At 39.1% G+C, this 21,825-nt stretch overlaps 1 protein-coding gene across 1 annotated transcript; it reads left to right on the top strand.

Moving 5' to 3' along the window:
• The first annotated feature begins 1,680 nt into the window (after nucleotides 1–1,680).
• On the top strand, nucleotides 1,681–19,270 carry SMPDL3A (sphingomyelin phosphodiesterase acid like 3A). The gene is made up of 8 exons (XM_044249640.1): nucleotides 1,681–1,952; nucleotides 7,093–7,306; nucleotides 8,470–8,614; nucleotides 13,695–13,791; nucleotides 14,534–14,703; nucleotides 15,172–15,352; nucleotides 16,913–17,037; nucleotides 18,640–19,270. Exons 1-8 carry the CDS (start codon nucleotides 1,841–1,843, stop codon nucleotides 18,955–18,957), a joined length of 1,362 nt encoding a protein of 453 aa, XP_044105575.1. The 5' UTR covers nucleotides 1,681–1,840; the 3' UTR covers nucleotides 18,958–19,270.
• Nucleotides 19,271–21,825: the final 2,555 nt, after the last annotated feature.

The raw sequence follows: 21,825 nt of genomic DNA, 5'->3' as shown, positions 1-21,825 counted from the left end.
TGTACTAACTTTTATGGTTTGTCCTTTTTGTTTTTGTTTTTAACATAGTTAATAGAAAAGGGAAAATTACCAAGCCCACAGGCAATTTGACCAACAGGCCCTGGAAAAACATTTGTGAAATCCCAAGGTCTGCAAACTTGAGTAAAGGCTGTCTTGTGAAATCCACACTTGGACCACTGGAGATGAGCAAGCAGCAGCTTCCACTCTGTCATATGTGTTCTCTCTCACCCGAATGTACACCCTCACAACAAACAATTCCTCCATCTGGAACATGAGGACTTATCAAAACATGTCCAAAGTTAAGGTGAAAACCCAGAGATGTTGAGGCACTGGTGCTTTTCTCTTCTTAGAGAGTAGGTATTAAGGAAAACAAAAGAAAGCAGAGGGAGTAGAAGGAGGAATGATGTTTCTACCCATTGTTTTTTTAGGATTTCAAGCATTTCTGAGGTTTCATAATGTGCAGGTGGTATTTTATGCTTACTTACTGAAGAAGAAGTGTTTCACAATCAATTCACTTCCACTAAAGCTTATTGGAAACTGGGTGGAAGGGGTATGGAGAAGACTGAAAATTGCTACTTTTTCACTTTAAAAAATCCTTTTCCTATCTTTGAAAATGTTTTGTATAGAAACGCACAAGTTATTTTGCTGTCCTTAAAGATATTCTCTCTCATCTGTTCACCATTTTTTCCCCTGCCCATCTTCCTCCATACTTTTGAGGTTGTGGACTGAGAAATTCCAAAGACCATTCTGTCCACCACTGGAAAGCATTTTGGTTCTAGAAAGGCTTTTGAATTATCCTAAAACTGAGGCAGGACTTCAGCACTCTGGCAATACATGAAACAAAATGGAGGCACCTTGATTCGCATTTCAAAACCCTTTTGATGTGACACTTTTCCAGTAAATTACACAGGACACCATATAAGATTTCCTCTGATGAGAAACAAACACATGTTACAACCTCTTTTATGAGGTTAGTCATTCTGCAGGATATTTTCCCCCCGAAGGAATTCCGTGCCCTACAAATTTAAGCTATATGCTTTTCATCTTAAAGAGGCCAGCATCCTCATATCATAACTGGTAAAAGAAGGAACACAGAACCCAAAGTAGTTTGGGGATCTTGGCTCCATTGTCAGACTAAGTATTTTTAAAAATTTCTTGGAAGAGTAAAATCAACTGGCTCTACTTAGGCTTTTCTGCATCTCTGGACCGCATAAAGCACAGTTCTGAGATATTGTTCTAACTCAGTTGTAAATGAGCAAACAAAACCCCCCAAACAACCAAAACCCTAAAACCTAGTGTCTTTGGGCAGTGTTCTCAAACATCACCATCACTTTAGCATCACCTGGAGGGCTATTAAAAACACAAATTACTGGACAGCTCGTACCCTCCCTCCTGAGTTTCCGATGTCATTGATCTGGTATGGGACCTGGGAATTTTCATTTCCCACGAAAATTCCCAGGTAGTGCTGATGCTGTTGGTGTAGGGACCGCCCTTCGAAGTCCACAGTGCTATCCAAAATTTCTGATGACCTACTCCAAATTATGGTACTTCAAGTTTCTCTGCAAGTGTTCCGGAAAGGAGCCCCATCCGTTTGGTGCCAGTGCCATTTAGGAAAGATGATTTGTTTGGGGTTTACCCAAGCACATTCCTTCCTACGCCAGTCACTGACGCGAAGACATAAGAGGGCAGATAATCGCCAGACAGTTGCAGAAGGTCAAACGAACCCACTCGTTGCGGAATCTACCCTCGCACGTGACCGCTGGACGTCTACACCCTCATCCTCCTGCCTTCTCTCCACCCCCGGGCCAGACAGCCCCAGGATCCCCGACCTTGACCCGCGATGGCGCTGCTGGGCACGCTTGTCTGCTGCCTGTTGGTCGTCTCGCATTGCCTTCCCGGGCTCGGACTGCCCCTGGCGCCCGGTGGCAGCCCGAGTCCCGCTCCGGCAGTGGGTGAGTCCGCGACCCTTTCCCCGCCGGGAGTTGCGGGAGAGGGCAGAGTTGAAGCTCCCGCGCAATTCGTGAAAAGTGCATGGGGGCAGCAGTGCGCCCGGGCCGGGGCCGGTGGGGAGTGGAGCCCCAGACGCGCGGGGCGCTGGGAGGAGGAGGGTGACTGCGGGACGAGACCGCGGAAGGTCGGGCTGGGTCAGCACCCTGCCAGTGGGGGCGCTGCAGAGGGAGAGGGGTTGCGGAGGCCAGACTCCTCCGGGCGTCCTCGGAGAAAGGAGATCTCCGCGTGTCTCAAGGAAAACCGAAGCTAGAAGCTGCGAGTCCCGCGTTCCCAGAGGGCCCGAATCTGCCCAGAACACAGGGGAGCTGCGGAGTTTGCTCTTCCCCACGGGGATGCACATTTCAGTGGGACTCAGGTAGTCTTCTGTCCTGATCGCCGGGTTTGGTGGCCTTTTCTTCCCACTCCAACAGCGGAGGACCATCACGGTCCCGATGCTACCCACCTCTTAGTCTTATGTTAGAACTCCTGGAACCTTCATTTCACTTTACCTGAGTGCCCCTGGGTTCTCTGTGGGTGGGACCAATTGTACTCAGTCTTAACACTTTAAGGTAGTAGCTTTTGCCTTGGTGGTTCTCAAAGTGTGGTGCGGGACCAGCAGCATCAGCGTTACTTAAATTTGCCGGAAAGGCAGGTTTCTAGCCCACCCCAGACCTATGGAATACGAAACTCTGAGAATTGGGGCTCAACAAACTGTTTAACGAATTTTAGGTTTTAGGATGCCTTTTGAGCTTTCAGTTTCAAAGATAAGGAACCCCCTGCCTCCCTCCCTGACTCTCTTGGAAAAGAATGGCTTTGTTAGAGGGAGGAAATTTTGATAGGTGGAGTTCTGTTCTGTATTTTGGGCATAGCTGTCTCAAACTCTGCAGTGTTTGGTGCTGAAACCTCTCTTCACTGAGGCTCTCGCTGTCTCACACGACTTTGAAAATGCTCTGAAAACACACCTCCTCTTTGTCCAAGAGCCAAGTTCTCATGACTCAGCTGTCAGGCAGTTGAGAGCAGGAACTGCGAATCTGGTTTCCCAGTTGTCAGTCATAACAAGAAATTGTCCCAAATACTTACGCACACTGGTTGCTGCTTTTTATTAAGGCTAGTTGTTTTTCTTTAATTATGGAACTGTTTAGGATTTTGAGATAAGATGTCCCAGGTTGCGTGGGACCACCCAATGGCAAATTTGCTGTTTAGCTTTAGCAATCTGATAGCAGAGGGTCTCAGTGACAGCTTTTTGATGTGTCGGGAATCTTCACTTACACTTCCCTGTTTTGATAGGGAAGCTAAGGGGCTGAGTCACTTAGGGTGCGGGTAGAGATGGAGTAAGTGGGTTTAAAGACCTGCAGAAGTGTTGACTCAGCAGTTTCACGGGTTATATTATTTTGTTTTCTATTTGATGTGACTCTCTCCTCCTGACCACATCCCGAATTGCTTCCTTTGCAACACACACCATGACAGGCCTCTGCTTGTTTGATGTGTGTTGTGTGTAAATTCCCAGTCATGTCAAGCCCTAGGGGTCAGAGGACAACACCCAGGGAGACCTTACCTGAGTGTGTTTGTCTATAACTCTTTAGAATTAGGGGCACCAGGGTGGCTCAGTCGATTAAATGTCTGCCTTTGGTTCAGGTAATGATCCCAGGTCCTGGGATCAGGTCCTGCACCAGGCTCCCTGCTCTGTGGAAAGCTTGTTTCTCCCTCTCCCTCTGCCTGCTGCTCCCTCTGCTCGTATTCTCTCTCTCTCATTCTCTCTCTCGGTGTCAAATAAGTACATAAAATCTTAAAAAAAAAAAAAAAAAGAATTAGTAGGTCAGAGCCTGCAGGAATAATTTGGTAGGAACTGACATTATAAGCAAGCAAACAAAAATACCTATTTGAAACAAAAACCATATGTCCAAATATCTGAATTATGGTTTACTAGGTTCTTTAGGATAAATTAGAATGTTTTTAGATAAATTATAAGGGTTTTTTTTTTTTTGGTATAGTGTTGAGCATTTATCTATATATATTGAGAACACGCACAAGCATATACACATACATTTGTGGAAATCTTGTTAAATATTATCTACAGAATAAGAGAAAAATCATCATGGAGTGAAAAGAACTTGGGACTGCCAACCAGAGAATCTGTAGCGGAGTGTGGGCTCTGCCACAGGCCAGGTTTGTGGCCTTAGACACACACACACACACAGTACTTTATCTCTAATTTCACTAGAGGTGGGAGGTGAGGCCTCCAGAGGTTCATTATTCATAAATCCCAGGTTAAGAACCTGGCAGAGTTCTCTTGGCTTCTATTTAAAGACTTTCTTCAGTGCATCTAAATAATTACCCCCTCACTTATCTGGATCTGGCAATGCAATGTAGTGGAAAGAGCACTCGACTGGAAGTCTGGAGAGACTTGTTCTGGTTCAGCTTTCATTACTGAGTCACCGGGTGATCTTGAGGAAATCCTGAAACCTGACTGTGCCTAATTAAAGAATGTTTATTGAGAGCCCACTATAGGTCAGACATCTTCTAGTTGCAAAGGATCCATGAATCTAGGTACTAGAGATGTGTTCTTAACATGTTTCCAGTTTGGGTTTATAAAATTTTAACCTTATCTTTGTCATTACATTATCTCATGTAGGTGTTGTCATCTACTTTACATGAAGCAAGTGGGACAGAAGGACACGTGAGTGCACACAAGAGACAAAAGTAGTGCAGTGGTTAAGAGCAGCACGGAAACTGGAGTTAGATTTCCTGAATCTCTGTCTCAGCTCTGTTGTGTCTGACACACGTGACTTGAATTAATCTTTGTGTGCTGCAATTCCTTACCTGTAAATTGGAAATAATGAGTTAATGCATGTAAAGCATTAAAAAATACAGTATGACACTTACAGTAAGTACCTGATAAATTCTAACTCTTACTTGGAAATGAGGAGGTTCAATCTCAAATTCAAGCTTGGGGTCAACTAATAACAGTATAACTAACATCAAGTTTAATTACCTAGATGCCAGGTATCTTCTAAGAACTTTACTTCTACTAAATCACTTAACTCTCATACAGGAGGCAGTGATATTCTTCCCATTTTGCAGAGAAAACAAGTCAAGATCACACTGTAGATTAATTAAGTGGAGCTTGGATTGGTTGATTGGTTTTTAAAGTCTATTTGAGAGAAAGACAAAGAGCAGGGTGAGGAGGGGCAGAGGGAGAGGGAAAGAGAAACTTTAGTAGACTTTGTGCTGAGCATGGAGCTCCACGTGGGGCTCGATCTCATGACTCTGAGATCAGAACCTTAGCCAAAACCAAGAGGTGGGAGCTCACCCAATTGCGCTGCTTAGGCGCCCCTGGAGCGTGGATTGAAAGTCATGGTAGTCTCACTTTGGAGTCCCCACTCTTAACCGCAACACTATACTGTTCTGTGTGCAGTTTATTGTACCTTAACATTCTGCAAGCTATTAAAAAATGTTTGCATAAAAATAAGAGTTACTATATATTTAAAGGCCAAGAAGGACAGACTCCAGGATGATTCTGAGCTGCTTGCCAACACTGCTTTGTGTGCTGGCTAAAGAATGTCTAAGCTAAAAATGAAAGTTGGAGTATTTTTCTGCACTAAAGAATAAAATAAATCACTCTTGGCAAAGGTTTTCAAACGGGAACAGAATACCAAGTAACTGATCATAAAGACTGCTTTATGTCTACTTTCTTCTGGCTCTTTTGTCTACCACTTCTTAGCTGTCAACTTCAATATGTTACAAAATTGTAACAATGTTGTGGAGAAAAAATCAACCCAAATATAACTTACCTTTTCCACCTTACCAAGTGAACCGTTTGCAGTTTTTTGCTCTATTATCCCAGCTTTGGGTTCTTTTCAGGTGTTTGCTCACATCCATACTCAGTCTTTGTCATCTTCGTCCAGACAGATGAAAGTTCACCTTCTACTTGTTTGCTCCACGTTTCTGCTGTAGGATCTGCTGCTATGTCACATCCGATGTCTCTCTGAGACAACTTAGTCATCATCAGAGTGAACTCAAAATTGAAAGTGTGAAAAAGCCTCAATATTAAAATAATTTATTGACTACAAATGAGAAGGCAGCAAAATCATAGACTATATATGTAAATGAGGTATAAGCAAACTGGAGAACCTTTCAAAATGGGGTTCAGATTTTGACTCTGCCTTTTATTTGCTGTGTATACCTGAACAAATTTCCTAATTAACCCGGCATTCATTTCTCAACTATAAAACGAGAATAGTGATTCCCACTTCAAATTTTGAGAACAAAATGACATAGTGTATTTAGTTTCCTTATTATAAGGCCCGGCACAAATGCTTAATAAAGAGTGGAACTACTGTGATTATTTGTACTACTATTTCCTTTAATGGAAATTAAAGAATTTTTCCCCTGCTCTCAGGTGGGTTCTCGGTTTCTCCCTGAGGTTTCATCCTCTTTAACAAATGCTTTCCTTAATATCACTAACATTTGGTACAAGCGTACATTAGGAGATGTTCCTGTATTTAGTACCCTTTTAGGGCTTCTGGCAATCCCTACTTTTGACTTAAAGCTAGTATTAAAATGTTATATTCTTTTTCCACTAATGTTGAGAGGCAAGGATTTTCAAGAAAGTAGGAGTGAGATTTAGTTCCTCATTCTGTAATCTCTTCACTGTGGAACCCTAACAGACCACATCATGGTTCTATGTCAGTTTTTCCACAAGAAGAACATAAATAATTTCTAAAACCTTAAATTCTGCAAGGAAGGAAACATACTATTAAGACAGGATATATATTATTAGTGACCTCCTGGAAGGATCTCTCCCTGTATTTCATTATGCAACTTATGTTTGTTATGTGGTCTTTGTTTGGTAGTCATGCTGTCCCTGAGCTCTTGAGTGCTGACACGTGTAAGTAGTAAATTTTGGTAAATTCTTCCTACTGTCTTTGGAATCCTTATCTTCTGACAGGGAAGTATTGTATTTACCTTCAGGGCAAATGAATATTTCAATCGTTAAGGCTTTCCTCCATCCCAGGGAGGACTGTCTCTAGTTTTACTGTAAATATTTTGACGGGAATTCCTAAACACAAGTAGGTTTAACACCATTTCTTTTCTAATCAACAGGACAGTTTTGGCATGTGACTGACTTGCACTTAGACCCTACTTACCACATCACAGATGACCACACAAAAGTGTGTGCTTCATCTAAAGGCGCCAATGCCTCCAATCCTGGCCCTTTTGGAGATGTTCTGTGTGATTCTCCGTATCACCTTATTTTGTCGGCATTTGATTTTATTAAAAATTCAGGACAAGAAGCATCTTTCATGATATGGACAGGGTAAGTGATTATATATATACCGTTAGTTATTCAATATTTACCTACAGTGTCCTAAGCTTCATTAGAATGCTGAATTCCTATAAAGATTAACTGGGCTTTAAGTTAAGAATTATTTGGGTTTTAAAAATACTATGTCCAATTAATCATTAGATTATTAGAGATAAGGAAGATTTTAGAAGTCTCAGAATTTTAAATTTTTTTAGAATACAGGCTCTAGAAAAATGTTGGTGTTAGCTAAGAGATGACTTCACAGACAGAACACTTATATCAGTGTTTTGAGGTGTTTTTAATGTGATAATAGGTCTTGATTAAATAATCAAAAACAAAAGACTACAATGGGAGTTAGCCTGTTATAGCAATTTTGTAAATATCATCTTCTTGTAGTATAATTAATTAATTCTATCTGTCATGACAGAGTGATGAGATCTATATTTCCTGTGCCAGCAATAATAACCATGGTGTTATTTAACTAATTTATACATTATAATTCACATAATCTTTACAATTTATATTATTGTTATTCTGATTTTATAGATGAAGAAATGTAGGCTGAGCTTCTAAGTAACTTGTTCAAGTGCACATAGCTAGTAAGTGGCAAACCCAGGCATTTTAGATCTGGAATCTGTGCTAAAATTTTAGTTGCTAAAATACTTGCCTCTCATAAATCTTCAGTCAGACAGAATAATAGGCTTTGTATTTGTATTACACAGATTTTTAAAAATAGGACTCCCTGTGGGAGAGAGGTAAATGAAGAATAGCTGATCAACTCTTCAGCAGTCATTTGTTGTTTTGTTGTGGAAGGTGTGTGGTTCACCTTCAGGGCAACAAGGCATCATGCATAAATCTAGTGACTTTTTATAGAAATTGATTTTGTTCTTGGGGTGCCTGGGTGGTCCAGTTGGTTAAGCGGCAGACTCTGGATTTCACTTCAGGTCATGATCTCAAGGTCCTGGAATAGAGCCTCACACCAGGCTCCATACTCGGCAGGGGGAGTGCTCGAGGGTTCTTTCTCCCCCTCCCCCTCTGCCCCTCTCCCTGCTTGGACCCTCACCTTCTACCTCTCCCCCTCCCCATACTCCTTCTCTAAAATAAACAAATAAATCTTAAAAAAAAAAAAAGTTTAGAAATTGATTTTGTTCTCTACGATTCTGTCTCCTTTTCAGGGATAGCCCACCTCACGTTCCAGTGTATGAACTCTCAACAGATAAAGTCATAGATGTGATTGCTAATATGACAAACACCATCCGGACTGTCTTTCCAAATCTCCAGGTGTTCCCTGCACTGGGTAATCATGACTATTGGCCACAGGTAAATTTGATTTCAACTTTCAAAAGTGTTGTTTTTTTTTTTAACATTTTATCGATTTATTTGAGAGAGAGAGAGAGAGACAGAGTCAGAGATAGTGACAGAGATAGCAAGAGCAAGCACAAGCAGGGAGAAGTGGGAGAAGCAGGCTCCCAGCTGAGCGGGGATCCTGATGTGGGGCTCCATCCCAGGAGCCTGGCATCATAGCGTGAGCTGAAAGCAGACGCCCAACCCACTGAGCCACCCAGGTGCCCCCAACTTCCAAAAGTGTTTAAAGGGTTTTTCCCATCGGGAGTGTCAAAGCTATAGCAATAACTAGCTGGTGGTAAGCCATGGGATTGGGGCTCATGGTGGTGGAGTGTGCTCTTAATGACTATTGAAGAAGGTAAGACAAGTGCTTTAGAGACTTTAAGTGATTCTTAATAATCCATAAAAAAGTTACATCCATAGTGAGTTTTGGAAGCAAATTGCTTTAGTTTGATTTTTGTTTTCCTTCATATTCTTCTTTATTTTCTACTTTCTTTTGAATAATTTTGTTGTTCATTCACATTTCCATGATAAGGTTAGCAAGGAAGTTTAATATTGACAAATGCTTACATCTTGCAGAATTTCTATCACGCATACAAAGTTCTCCACACTCTGATCTGTGCTAGATTATGATTAAAAACAAAAGCGTAGGCATGGTTAGGTGGCTCATTTGGTTAACCGTCTGCATTAGGCTCAGGTCATGATCCCAGAGTCCTGGGATTAAGCCTCTTGTCGTGAACTCCGGTCCACAGGAGTGTGCTTCTCCCTCTCCTCCCTGCTCAGGCTCTCTCTCCGAATCTCTGTTTTTCTCAAATAGATAAATAAAAAATCTTAAAAAAACAAACAAACAAATATAGCAAACTATCGTAAGTACCAAGTTCAAGTCCAGTTTATCTCATTAAGATGTGATTCAAGATAGAGATTATGTTCAGAATATTTGCCTCTGGATAAGCCCGGGTCTCAATCTGTTAGAGGGGCTGTTTGCTAAGCAGCCTGTAGATAACTGTGGGACCTTGGGCCTTGCCCACAAGGTCCTGTTAGAGCAGAGCAGTGTAGAATCTTAGACTTACACAGATTCAAGAGATCTCAGAGATTGTTTTTTAGCTGAGGGCTTGGCAAACTGTGACCTCTGGTCCAATCTGGGCCTGCACCTTGTTTTTATTAATGAAATTTTATCATAACACAGCCATGGCTCTTCTTCCTGTATAGCTTGTGGCTGATTTTTTTTATTTTTCACTAGAACAGCAGAGTAGAATTGCGGCTGCAAAGACTGTATGGCCCATAAGCTTAAAATATTTATTATTTGGCCCTTTGTAGGACACGTTTGCTGGCCCTTGGTCTAGATCAACCCTTCATTTTATAGACGAGAAAGACAGAGGCCCAGAAATGTCGTATTGCTTGTTCACATGCTCAGAATCCCTTGGTGGTAGAGCCCACATCCCTGATCTTTGGTGTTCAATTAGACTAACATCCTTTCATCTACCCCTTGTTCTTGCCGGATTCACAGGCTCAGTATTCCTGAACGTGGTATTTTTTCCCCCTACCTCTCTTTGTCTAGATGTATCTCCTTGCTTTGAATATGTTTTCCATCTCATTTTAAAAGAGTGCTTCATGAGGGGTTTAATCACCTAAGCACCGTGATTTTGAGGAAAAGTTGTACTCTAGGATGAGCTTAAGTTTCGAGAAACTTCTTGACATTGGCCTCCAGGCTTGAGATGAACAATAAATACATTAATCTTTGTGTGTCATCCATGTAAGCCGGTGGTCAACTTTGTTACTGCTGAGATGTTAGACCACACAGGGCAGAGGCTTGGGAATGTCCTAAAAGATAGATCTATTTATTTATTTATGTATTTGAGAGAGAGAGAAAAAGAGAGTGAGTGAGAGGGGGAGGGACAGGGGGAGAGAGAGAATCTTGAAGCAGACTCCCCGCTGAGCTCAGAGCCTGATGTGGGGCTCAGTCACAGGACCCCAAGATCATGACCTGAGCTGAAAACAAGAGTTAGTGCCTAACTGACTGAGCCACCAGATGCCCCAAGCACCTTGTTTTTATATGCTTTAGGTGACAGGCAGATTGATGTAGTGGAGAACACGTGGGATTTAGAGTTATAGTCACTGGAATATAAAACCCTATGGTGCTCTGCTCCTAATAGCTTGACCAACTTGGATAATTCACTTAATGTCCTTGACCTATAAGTCACTAATTTGTAAATAGGAGCAGGAATACCTGCCCTGGAGAGTGTTTGTGAGAATTAGTGCTAATACCTGAAAAGTCCATAGCTTCCTACCTGGCACATACTAAGCCCTCAGTAAGTGGAGTGGTAGTTATTACAACAGTAAGCAGTGACAAGGGATCCATCTTTCCTAACTCCTTTGGGGATTTGTTTCATCTTCTTTTTTTTTTTTTTTAAAGATTTTATTTATTTATTTGTAAGAGAGAGAGGAGCGAGAGTGAGCACAGGCAGACAGAGTGGCAGGCAGAGGCAGAAGCAGGCTCCCTGCCAAGCAAGGAGCCTGATGTGGGACTCGATCCCAGGACGCTGGGATCATGACCTGAGCCAAAGGCAGCTGCTTAACCAACTGAGCCACCCAGGCATCCCTTATTTCATCTTCTTTTTGTGAAGTCAAATCCTGTAATAATTCAAAGGTATAGATGATATCCAAATTCTAAAATATATCCTACTACATGTATAGCTAGGGTGTATTGGGCAGTCTGTGTACCTTAAAGAGTTTTTTTTCCATTCTAGCTTATAACTTTATATCTGAAAATCTCCTTTCTATTATTCTACTTCCACCCTTCCTCCCCAGTTTCCAAAATGTCAAATGTAATATGCAAAAATAACAAAATCTCAACAAATTCCCACAACAAAATCTTCTACAGATGGAGAGCTGAGGTCGAATTCTGGTGAATTTATGTTAGTAACAAATCAAGCAAATAATTTGTTAAGTATTATTTCTCTATTATAATCTCATAAACATGCACACAAACATAGTTACATAAGCATACACATACAGGAGCACCTCCCCACCCATTACATCAGAAGTAGATATTAGCGTGGGCAGCCTGGGGATTCCTTCCAGTCACCACCCAAAGAGGCAGACTGGGCCAGGGTCCTCATTTACTCCTACACTGGCAAGGCTGGTGCCAACAAACTTATGGGTGAGTCACTTCTCATTATACCTCGTTTCTCGGCAGTGCTCATGTCACAGCCAAAGAGGATTGAGATGAGGGCATGGTACAACAGATAATTGGACATAGGAGTGATGGTGGAAAGACCTGGGATTTAGACCGAGCTCTGGAACTGACCAGCTGTCCCTGGATGAATCATCTAACTTCTCTGGTGCTCTTATTTCTCACATCTAAAGTTGAGAGGAGAGTCTAGTGTGATTTTACATAATTTTAAGATTATACATGACCATACTGGTATGTTGGCATGGCTAACACCAATGGCTAACCCTTTTAGGTTTTTGATGTTGATAATGATAACCAATTTTTAATCAAAATCCAGATTGACCTGTAAGTCTTCATGTGATTTTTCAGACAGATAATTCTGGTATCTGACATAACCAATTTTTTTTAAATTGTTTTATTTTTTATAAACATATATTTTTATCCCCGGGGGTATAGGTCTGTGAATCACCAGGTTTACACACTTCACAGCACTCACCAAAGCACATACCCTCCCCAATGTCTATAACCCCATCCCCCTTCTCCCAGCCCCCCTCCCCCCAGCAACCCTCAGTTTGTTTTGTGACATTAAGAGTCACTTATGGTTTGTCTCCCTCCCAATCCCATCTTGTTTCATTTATTCGTCTCCTCCTACCCACTTAAGCCCCCATGTCATAACCAATTTTTAATCAAAATCCAGATTGACCTGTAAGTCTTCGTGTGATTTTTCAGACAGATAATTCTGGTATCTGACATGAATTGAAAATATACTTAGGATAGTTCTAGTTAGAACAAGTCATTTGGATATTACATTCCCTCAATGTAGTTATATTTTCATCATGTATGAGGGATATGTATTAGGAATTAATGTGCCTTGGATGTCACCTGAAAAATAACTAAGCATTTTAACTAATGCTGACAGGAAACGCCTTTAAGAAATAAGCCCATATCACCAATATGCAGAAGAATATGAGGAGAGTAGAAAAATGGCTTCAGGTTATTAATGCAATTTTTTAAAACAAAAAATATGAATAATTATGAAATTTCACACATGATTTGTGGATTTTTATTCAGTATGTACTTTCTTAAAGTTTGGGGTTTTTTTCCCCTTCCTTAAAGCTTATGTCACCATAAAGATTCTTTATTATAATATGATAAATTGGGATGATAAAAATACTTTGATAATAAAAAATGTTTTATATACATGTTGTCTAAAAAATCAAAACCTCTTGCTATAAAGAGACTTCTTCAAATCAAAAGCATGTGTTTATAAATTTTCATTCAAGAAGTTCAGAAGTTTTATACTGGGGTGAGCATTTCAGAGGACTTTGTTTAGTTCTAAAATCATGATATTTCCTCCCTTCTATTAGCGTACTATACCAGGCCCTGCATGTTTGGGCTCAAACCTGCCTCTGTGTCTCTTCGATGAGCTCATTCCCACATCCATCCTATATACTGGCCAACCAGCACAAGTGCTTTTCTCTGTATATAACACTGTGTGTGCTGGCATCTGGGTCATTGTCTTTGCTTTGATGCCCTTTCTTTTCAACTCAGCCTGCTTTGTATGCTCTCTTCACTTTCCGCCTTGACGCTATGGGCCAGACTCAATTATTCACGTCTCTACCCTCCTAGAACCTTTGTGGTAGCACCTGCACATTGTCACATTGTCTTATAGGTGATTGGTTTTATATATGTGTGTGTGTGTGTGTGTGTGTGTGTGTGTGTATATCTCCTTATGTTATAAATTCCTGAAACAGCAAATCTATCTCGTATTCATCCTTGTGTCTCCTGATGTCTAACATAGTAGTATGTGCTCAAGTAATGCTAAAATTAGTTAACCCATGTCTCTTTAAAGTTTCAATGGTGGGTTATATTGTTTGTGGGCAGGATCAACTACCTGTAGTCACCAGCAAGGTGTACAATGCAGTAGCAGACCTCTGGAAACCCTGGTTAGATGAAGAAGCTCTTCGTACTTTAAGGAAAGGTAAGTGAAAGATGTATTCATCCCTGTTTCATCTCTATTTTTATTCGTGTTGTTTAGGCTAAGATCTTTAATGTTCACACGGCTGTAGTCGTTCTGGATATGCCCAGATTTCTGGAGGCCATAAGTCATCTTTGAAAGCTGAGGAGAGGCAGGGATGGTGAGTGGATCCGGGGCAAAGAGAGCAGGTCCAAGGTCAGGGGCTAGGTTTGAAAGTACCATTGCAGCAGCCCCTTGGGTGTTGTCACCACCAGATCGTGGGTATGAGTCTCCCTACTCCGGAGACTGTAGCAGCTCTGGTTTCTCTGACATCTCTTCCATAACAGTCTCTAGCAAGGTCAAAATGGGTTCCCATTTTTGCATTTTGTATTTCACGCTCTCATCTTAACTCCCCAAACATGCAGAAGTAGAAGTTGACGCACTAAGATTTCTTTTCAAAAATTCGGAACCTGGTTGCCTAGTACCCATACACTTTATTAGTGTTTCATCTGACTATTGGATACACTTGTTGTGATTAGCTCAGTATGTGGAAGGGCTGCTGCTGGACCTGGCACACAGTAGGTTCTCAGTAAGTGTTAGACCTGATTCTTATTTAATGACAGCCTGTGTACATACAAACTAAATGATGACAAATAAGTATAACCTTTCCAACTGGCTTGTAAACCATAATTAAGAATTTGCCTTCATAGTCCCTGTGAATCTCTGTATGTGTTTTTCTAGAGTGTGTCTAAATTTCTTTTTATAGGTGGTTTTTATACACAGAAAGTATCACCTAACCTGAACCTTAGGATCATCAGTCTAAACACAAACTTGTACTACGGCCCAAATATCATGACTCTGAATGAAACGGACCCAGCAAATCAGTTTGAATGGCTAGAGAGTATACTGAGCACTTCTCAGCAAAATAAAGAGAAGGTAGATCCCAGACACCAAAATCTATCAGGGGATAAAAAGGAGCTAAATGTGTGTATTTATTAACTTGAGTGGGGTCAGGTATTAGTAAAAGTATTAAAATTTGAAGATGTTTTCTCATGAAACACCTTATGGTTTAATTCACTCTGTTGTATTTTTGTTTTGTTTTGTTTTGATAAAACACAGAGAAAATTTATAAACACAGGATTGATACCTGTTTTTTTATTTAACAAAATTGTGACCAAGGTCACAGTTACCAAATATCATCAACAGTATAGTTTAATTGATACTAATATGATATTGATAGTTTTATAATTTCATCTTTTTTGGTGATAGGAGAGGTAGAGATGGGATATTAGCTTTTTAAATTTTTAATTAATATAATTTCAGTCTTGGGTATCCAAATGTTAGTTGGTTGTGGTAAGTGTGCAAAAAGATTCTCATTGGTCATCCTTGTGTTTCTATTTCCAGGTGTACATCATAGCACATATTCCGGTGGGTTATCTGCCCTATTCAAGCAGCACCACAGCAATGAGAGAATTCCATAATGAGAAATTGATAAATATTTTTAGAAAATACAGCAGTGTCATTGTAGGACAATTTTATGGACACACTCACAGAGATAGCATGATGGTTCTCTCTGATGAAAAAGGTAATATGATACTCTGTTTGCATCTCCCCAGTCCAAGATGCTAGAGCAGAGCAGTGACTAGCTGGTAATCTTGAACTGATCCAGCAAATTAAAAGTTTCACTAAGTCAACCTGTCAGCGATAGATTTTTCTGAATTATCTTCTATGCTTATAAGTCAAGTGTCTAATGTATATTTAGACCTGCAATTGTGTTTCTCCCTATTTGTCCCATGGGCCACCATCATTTGATAGCTGTCAACAGAAAAGTCTCTGAAACCCTCAGCTTACTCCGCTTTTCTTTTAGATCCTCAAGTTTGGAGAAATACTGCTGTTCATTATTTACCTCCTAGACTCAAGTCTCTTTTGATATGACTTGTTTTATTTCTCAGAATTTAATTAACAAAATACAATCTACTGTTAGTTTAAAATATATCAAATACTTAATTTTTTTAAAAGATTTTATTTATTTATTTGACAGACAGAGATTACAAGTAAGCAGAGAGGCAGGCAGAGAGAGAGGAAGGGAAGCAGATTCCCTGCTGAGCAGAGAGCCCGATGTGGGGCTCAATCCCAGGACGCTGGGATCATGACCTGAGCCTAAGGTAGAGGCTTTAACCCACTGAGCCACCCAGGCACCCTCAAATACTTAATTTTAAGTGTAAATCCACATTGTTGTCTACTCAGGATTAAAATAAAAAAAAAATAAAAGATTGAGCATCAAACAAACAATGATGACCTATTTTTAAAGATGATTTCCTCACAAGAAGAGGAAATTGGGAGTTAACAAAATAAGAGTTCTGATTTTAGAGTAGTGAGCCAGGAAAAAATATATATTCATATATATATTGAACATTGGGGAATGTTTTTGAAATACATTACCTCTTTTGTCTACAATGAATAAACTTGGCTAAAAAAATGACCCATTTTCAGCATTTGATAGCTTTTTTACTCAGAAATTTAATCCTATAATAACTATGTATTAGAAACATGGTGACACTAATCAGATTCTTATGTGTCATTATTGGTTTTTGTTCTAGGTAGATGTATAGAACAAACTAGTTTTGTATCTGTGTGTGTGTGTATTTGTAATACTTGGGTTTTGTTATTATGAAAAATTTCAAATATACCCCAAAACAGAAAATAATAATAAAACCCCCATGTACCATCACTTATATTTAACACTATCAAGATTTTGCCACATTTGCTTTACCTATTCATTTTTTAATTCTTTTTTCTTTTCCTCAAGTATTTGAAAGTGAATCTCAAACATTAGATCTACTTTAGCCCTACGCTCTTCTATCTGCATTGTTAAAATATGTGACTAGCTTATATAATCATAATATGACTGACTTACCTAACAAGATCAACAATAATTTTTTGGTATCATCTGATACCAAATCAGAATTAAGATTCCTCTATTTTCTCAAGTGTCTTTTTATAGTTGTTTCAAGTCCGGATTCATCAAGGATCATATGTCATTTGACTGTTTCATCTGTTAATGTCTTAATCTTGAATTTGTTCATATTTTTAATAAAGTTAAAATCAATTTAAAAAAACGTTAATGTAAATATGTCTTATACAGGAAGTCCAATAAATTCCTTGTTTGTGGCTCCTGCTGTTACCCCAGTCAAGAGTGTTTTGCAAAAACAGACCAACAATCCCGGCGTCAGACTATTTCAGTATGATCCTCATGATTATAAATTATTGGTGAGTTGGTACAATTTTAGAACTATGCTTGTCTTTGTACAATTTTCATTAGTTTAGCTGAATGTTTTCAGTTTAACTATGTAGTTTCTATCTTGAAATCTTGTGATGTCTTCTTTTTTGTATTTGACTTATCAGTACTTGCTAAGTATGGGTATAGGATGTCACCTTTTGGGAGGTGGTTTCTATCCTCCTGAAGACTTCACATTCCTTTAGCATACTGGGCAGGGTCTGAGTTATGGACTTGGATACATATTGAAGCTTTGCACTAAGCCCTATTTGTTACTAATTACTCTTCTCTAAAACACAGCTGTGCAGGTAACTGTAGATTCTGAAACCGTACTCTCAAGAGTTGTTCTACCTAACTTCCTTGTCCCCAGTCCATTTCTCTGTAAAATGAGGCTTAAACTAAGTCTGACTGACCTCACAGAGTCGCTGCGAGGGTTACGTGAATGAATACATGTAAAGCACTTAGAAAAATGCTTGGTTTATAGTAAGCACTTGATACCTGTGAGCAAATTTTTTTTGTAGAGAAAATAAATTGAGCTGGACACTCATTTTTGAGACAAAAGTTCTCTGGAGCTTGTACACGACAATGTTTTAGATCAATTTAGCCTCAAAAGTCTGGACGTTTTGCTTATGAGTACAGTCCCTTTTAATTAATTTAATTTGAAAAGAAATTTTCAGTTAAAGTCTCTGTTGATGTAAATGCATTTTTTTCTAGGTAAGTTTAATGGGAGGTAGTTCTTTTATTCTGTAGAATGTGTTTTTATGAAGGAAGAAGGGCAGGGGAAGCATGATTTAATTCATAAACACTAGATTAAATGAGGAAATAAAACAGTTGACTGAATTATTTTTACAACCATTAGTTTCCTTTTTGTGGATCTGAGCATCAGACACACACACGTATACATACATATATATATACTGACATGAAAAGTTGCCATGATACAGCACTGAATTATTTTTAAAAGTGCAAAACAGTGCATTGTATAACTCCATTTTTTGAAAAAGCCAAAAAGATAGTAAATGGGTATATATATTCTAAATATTTATATTTGTTTTGCACATAAAGTCTAGAACAACACACATACACTGGTGCTGATAAATGTTTAACAGTTGTCCATTGGGGGAAAAAGACACTTTAGTTTATAGTGCCAATTTCCATGATATAGATACTCCCATCATGGCCAATTTAAAGCTGCCAAAGTGATGTCAGTTAACTTGCAAGATTGCTGAAAATTTGATCACTGGCTCTGTGAGCTGATACAAGCTGTCTCAGAACATCACTGATTTATGTACAGTGATTTTATTAGCAGTGGTTACTTCTGAGGTGTGTGAATCAAAGCTTTTTATTTTTTACATCTTTCTGTATAGTTTAGACTATTTTCTATTATGTTCCTTCATTATTTTCGATTTAAAAAATGTAATACAGATTTTTCTATTGGGACTTTTTTTTTTTTTAACAAAACCAATTCTCCTATTTTTAACTGACTGCAACTTTAAATTAAGAATGTCACATAAATCCAAATAAGGGCTCTTCTTGCTGTTCAGTACTTTATATTCCAAAGAATGAACCAAGCTTTGTGACTGTTTTTGATATAGGATATGTTGCAGTATTATTTGAACCTGACAGAGGCAAATCTAAAGGGAGAATCCGATTGGAAGCTGGAATATGTGCTGACTCAGACCTACAGCATTGAAGATTTGCAGCCAAAAAGTTTGTATGGATTAGCTAAACAATTTGCAGTCCCGGGCAATGAGCAGTTTCTAAAATACTACAATTACTTCTTTGTGAGTTATGACAGCAGTGTCATTTGTGATGGGAAATGTAAGGCCTATCAAATTTGTGCAATTTTGAGTCTTGATCATAGTTCCTATATAGATTGCCTCAAACAACATTATATTAAGTACCATTCCTAATATTTCATTGTTTGTGTTCATAGAAAATGTAACGTTCTGTTTCTGAGATCAGTGTGTGGGAATTGTTACATAATTCTTTATGTGTTACTGAGTGGGCGAGCAGAATTCCTACTTTTGCTTTCTTTTTATAATCTTCAAATGTTGATATTTGTAACATTCTAAATCTTTATTATATCTAATGTAATTGAACTGCCCATTTCTAGAATGCTGTCTGGACGTGAATACCTTATCTTCCAGTTTATCTATCTAATTTAAACTCTTGTACACTTTTGAAATGGTCATTTATACAATAAAACAAATGATTTCTCCTCAAGTATGATGAATTGTTTTTATTTTTTATATATTAATTTTTATTTAAATGCAGTTAAAGTATAATGTATTATTGGTTTCAGAGGTAGAGGTCACTGATTCATCAGTCTTACGTAATACCCAGGGCTCATTACATCATGTGTCCTGCTTAATGCCCATCACCCAGTTACCCCATCCCCCCACCTCCCTCCCCTCCAGCAACCCCAGTTTGTTTCCTATAATTAAAAGTCTCCTACGGTTTGTCTCCCTCTCTGATTTCATCTTGTTTTATTTTTTTTTCCGTGGTGAATTATTTTTAATAGGAAAAATTTCTTACTTTCTAAAAAGATTTTATTTATTTATTTATTTGACAGAGAGAGAGAGAGAGATCACAGGTAGGCGGAGAAGCAGGCAGAGAGAAGGGGTGAAGCAGGCTCCCTGCCAAGCAGAGAGCCCAATGCGAGGCTTGATCCCAGGACCCTGAGATCATGCCCTCAGCCAAAGGCAGAGGCTTAACCCACTGAGCCACCCAGGTACCCCAGAAAATTTTCTTTAATTCACTCTTAAAAACTCCTGTGTAAACTGGGGTTTAAGCTATTTAAATCTCATGTGTAAACTGAGGCTAACATAGTTTCCATACACGGTCTATGGTTGGGAAAACCCCAAGGTCTCATTTGAGCCATCATGGGACCTGTGAACCACCACAGGACAGGAGATGCTTAGCAGTGTTGACTCAGTGAAGGAAGGGGAGTCTTTTTTAATAATGCTAACTTTTAAGGAAGAGAATGTCATAAGCTGTGCTTCTTGTAACTGCAGTACTAGCATAAGGCCGAGATCCTCGTCCAGGGCCTCACAGCAAATCATGGTCGAAAGGCATTGAAAGGTATTAATATTTCTCAGAGAAATGTGTGAGGATGCAGCAGTGGTGTTTTCTTTGTTATGATACTCCAAGAGAGGGAAAAAATGAGACTTTGTTTTGTGGGATTGTTTTTGGCTTCTTCCATGGTTGCTTGCTTCTCACCAGCGTCTCTCAAGCTGTAGTTTGTGAGGCTAAGTGGGAGAATTTGAGTAGAAGAGCAGGTGAGGAGGCCCAGAAATTTAGGAAACCTCAGTACTTTGGTCAAGCAACAAGAAGAGTGAAGCTCATTATCCTGTGACTGGTTTGACTTTGTGTTAAAAAAAAAAAAAAAAAAAAAGACGTGTAAGATTTCAACATAATGACACTAAATTATTCTGATTGCCAAAGGCCTGAGCATACAAATATTGCAAAATAAAAATATAACATCTAAGAGACTAATGATATTCATTAGGGAACATTTTCTTAATTTTCAGGTCTAAAAATAAATTAACGTGGTTTATAGTAGTGAGGATCTGGAAACAAAACAAAAATTCATTGTTATAAAATTAATCTCATTATTTAGAAATCATCCTGCCTTCAGTTATATTCAAAGTTGTTATTGTCAAATGCCTACATTATATATTGATATATTTTTGTACTCATAGACAGAAGTTTTAAGAAAACAGGTTTGTACCATATGAGAAAAAGAATTTTAAATGGCAAAAACCAAAGATGGCATTCACTGACTCTAAATGAGTCCTCATGGTGGGAGAGAACAAGTTAGGGCTTGCAGGATTATGGTGGATGAAATTCCTGCATCTGCTAGGATTTGGGGCAGTGAACACACAGGGTCCTTTCTATGTTATTCTACGGCTTAAAATTTTTATATATCTTTTTGTGTTCAGGTTACTTTTACCTTTAAATAAAAATAAATGGTCTCTCTCATCGCTTCTCGGCCTTTTGGCTAAGATCAAGTGTAAAAATAAATGGTCTCACATTTTAAGTATTATTTAGGGATTTTACCAGTAATTAAGTGAATGTTACCATTCTAAAATCAGAGCATAATATCATTTTTTTTCAGATTTTTAATACCAAATATCAAATCAGCTGCCCATTGCTTGAAAGGTCAATACTCAAGAGACAAGTGTTGATTGGGAAGGGAATATGAGCTCTATTCAGAGGGCCAGTCACCTGAAGAGGAGGCAGACACTTGCCCAAAAGCCAGCTCTGAGGTTTCTGCCTCACAGAGAGGATTTCAGAAGGAAGGAAGTCTCCTTTATCAGTGAATGAGTGCATTAGCCCGTTATAATTTCTTGATTCTCTGTAGATTTTGTGGTTCCTATTTACAACTTTCAGTGCTGGAGGGTTGTGCAAGAGGCCTAATTCTTGTTCTGTGATGTGCAAGGGCTTTCTATTCTCCTTCAAAAAAGAAAATAAGATATATAGATTCACCAGGAGTGTTAGTAAATCAATCATATGAACCTAAGAACACTTATTAAAGATCATCTTGCTAGTTATGAAGATCAAGGTGGCCTCAATTCCCCACTGTCAATTTATCATTCCATATCTATGGGATTAAGGACCAAGGTCCATCTTCAGTAGCTGCTTCATGCTGATCTAGGGCGTAGTCAGGATCTTGGAATGGAATATGTTAATGTGGGTTTGAAGCATTCCTTAACGCACAACTGATGTGACTTGCTTGCACAGTTTTGGCACACACATTTGTAATGAGCTTAATTCCT

The sequence above is a fragment of the Neovison vison genome, chromosome 1 (genome assembly GCF_020171115.1).
Source record: "Neovison vison isolate M4711 chromosome 1, ASM_NN_V1, whole genome shotgun sequence".
NCBI classification, from domain to species: Eukaryota; Metazoa; Chordata; class Mammalia; order Carnivora; family Mustelidae; genus Neogale; species Neogale vison.
The sequence above is the reverse complement of the archived record's forward strand: the minus strand, read 5'-3'. Positions and strand labels throughout refer to the sequence as shown.

Excerpts from the sequence above, each read along its gene's own strand:
- SMPDL3A (XM_044249640.1), top strand. The coding sequence starts at position 1,841 with ATGGCGCTGCTGGGCACGCTTGTCTGCTGCCTGTTGGTCGTCTCGCAT. Across the intron at positions 7,307-8,469 it reads TCTTTCATGATATGGACAGG|GGATAGCCCACCTCACGTTC; the intron begins GTAAGTGATTAT and ends TCTCCTTTTCAG. Across the intron at positions 13,792-14,533 it reads TCTTCGTACTTTAAGGAAAG|GTGGTTTTTATACACAGAAA; the intron begins GTAAGTGAAAGA and ends TTCTTTTTATAG.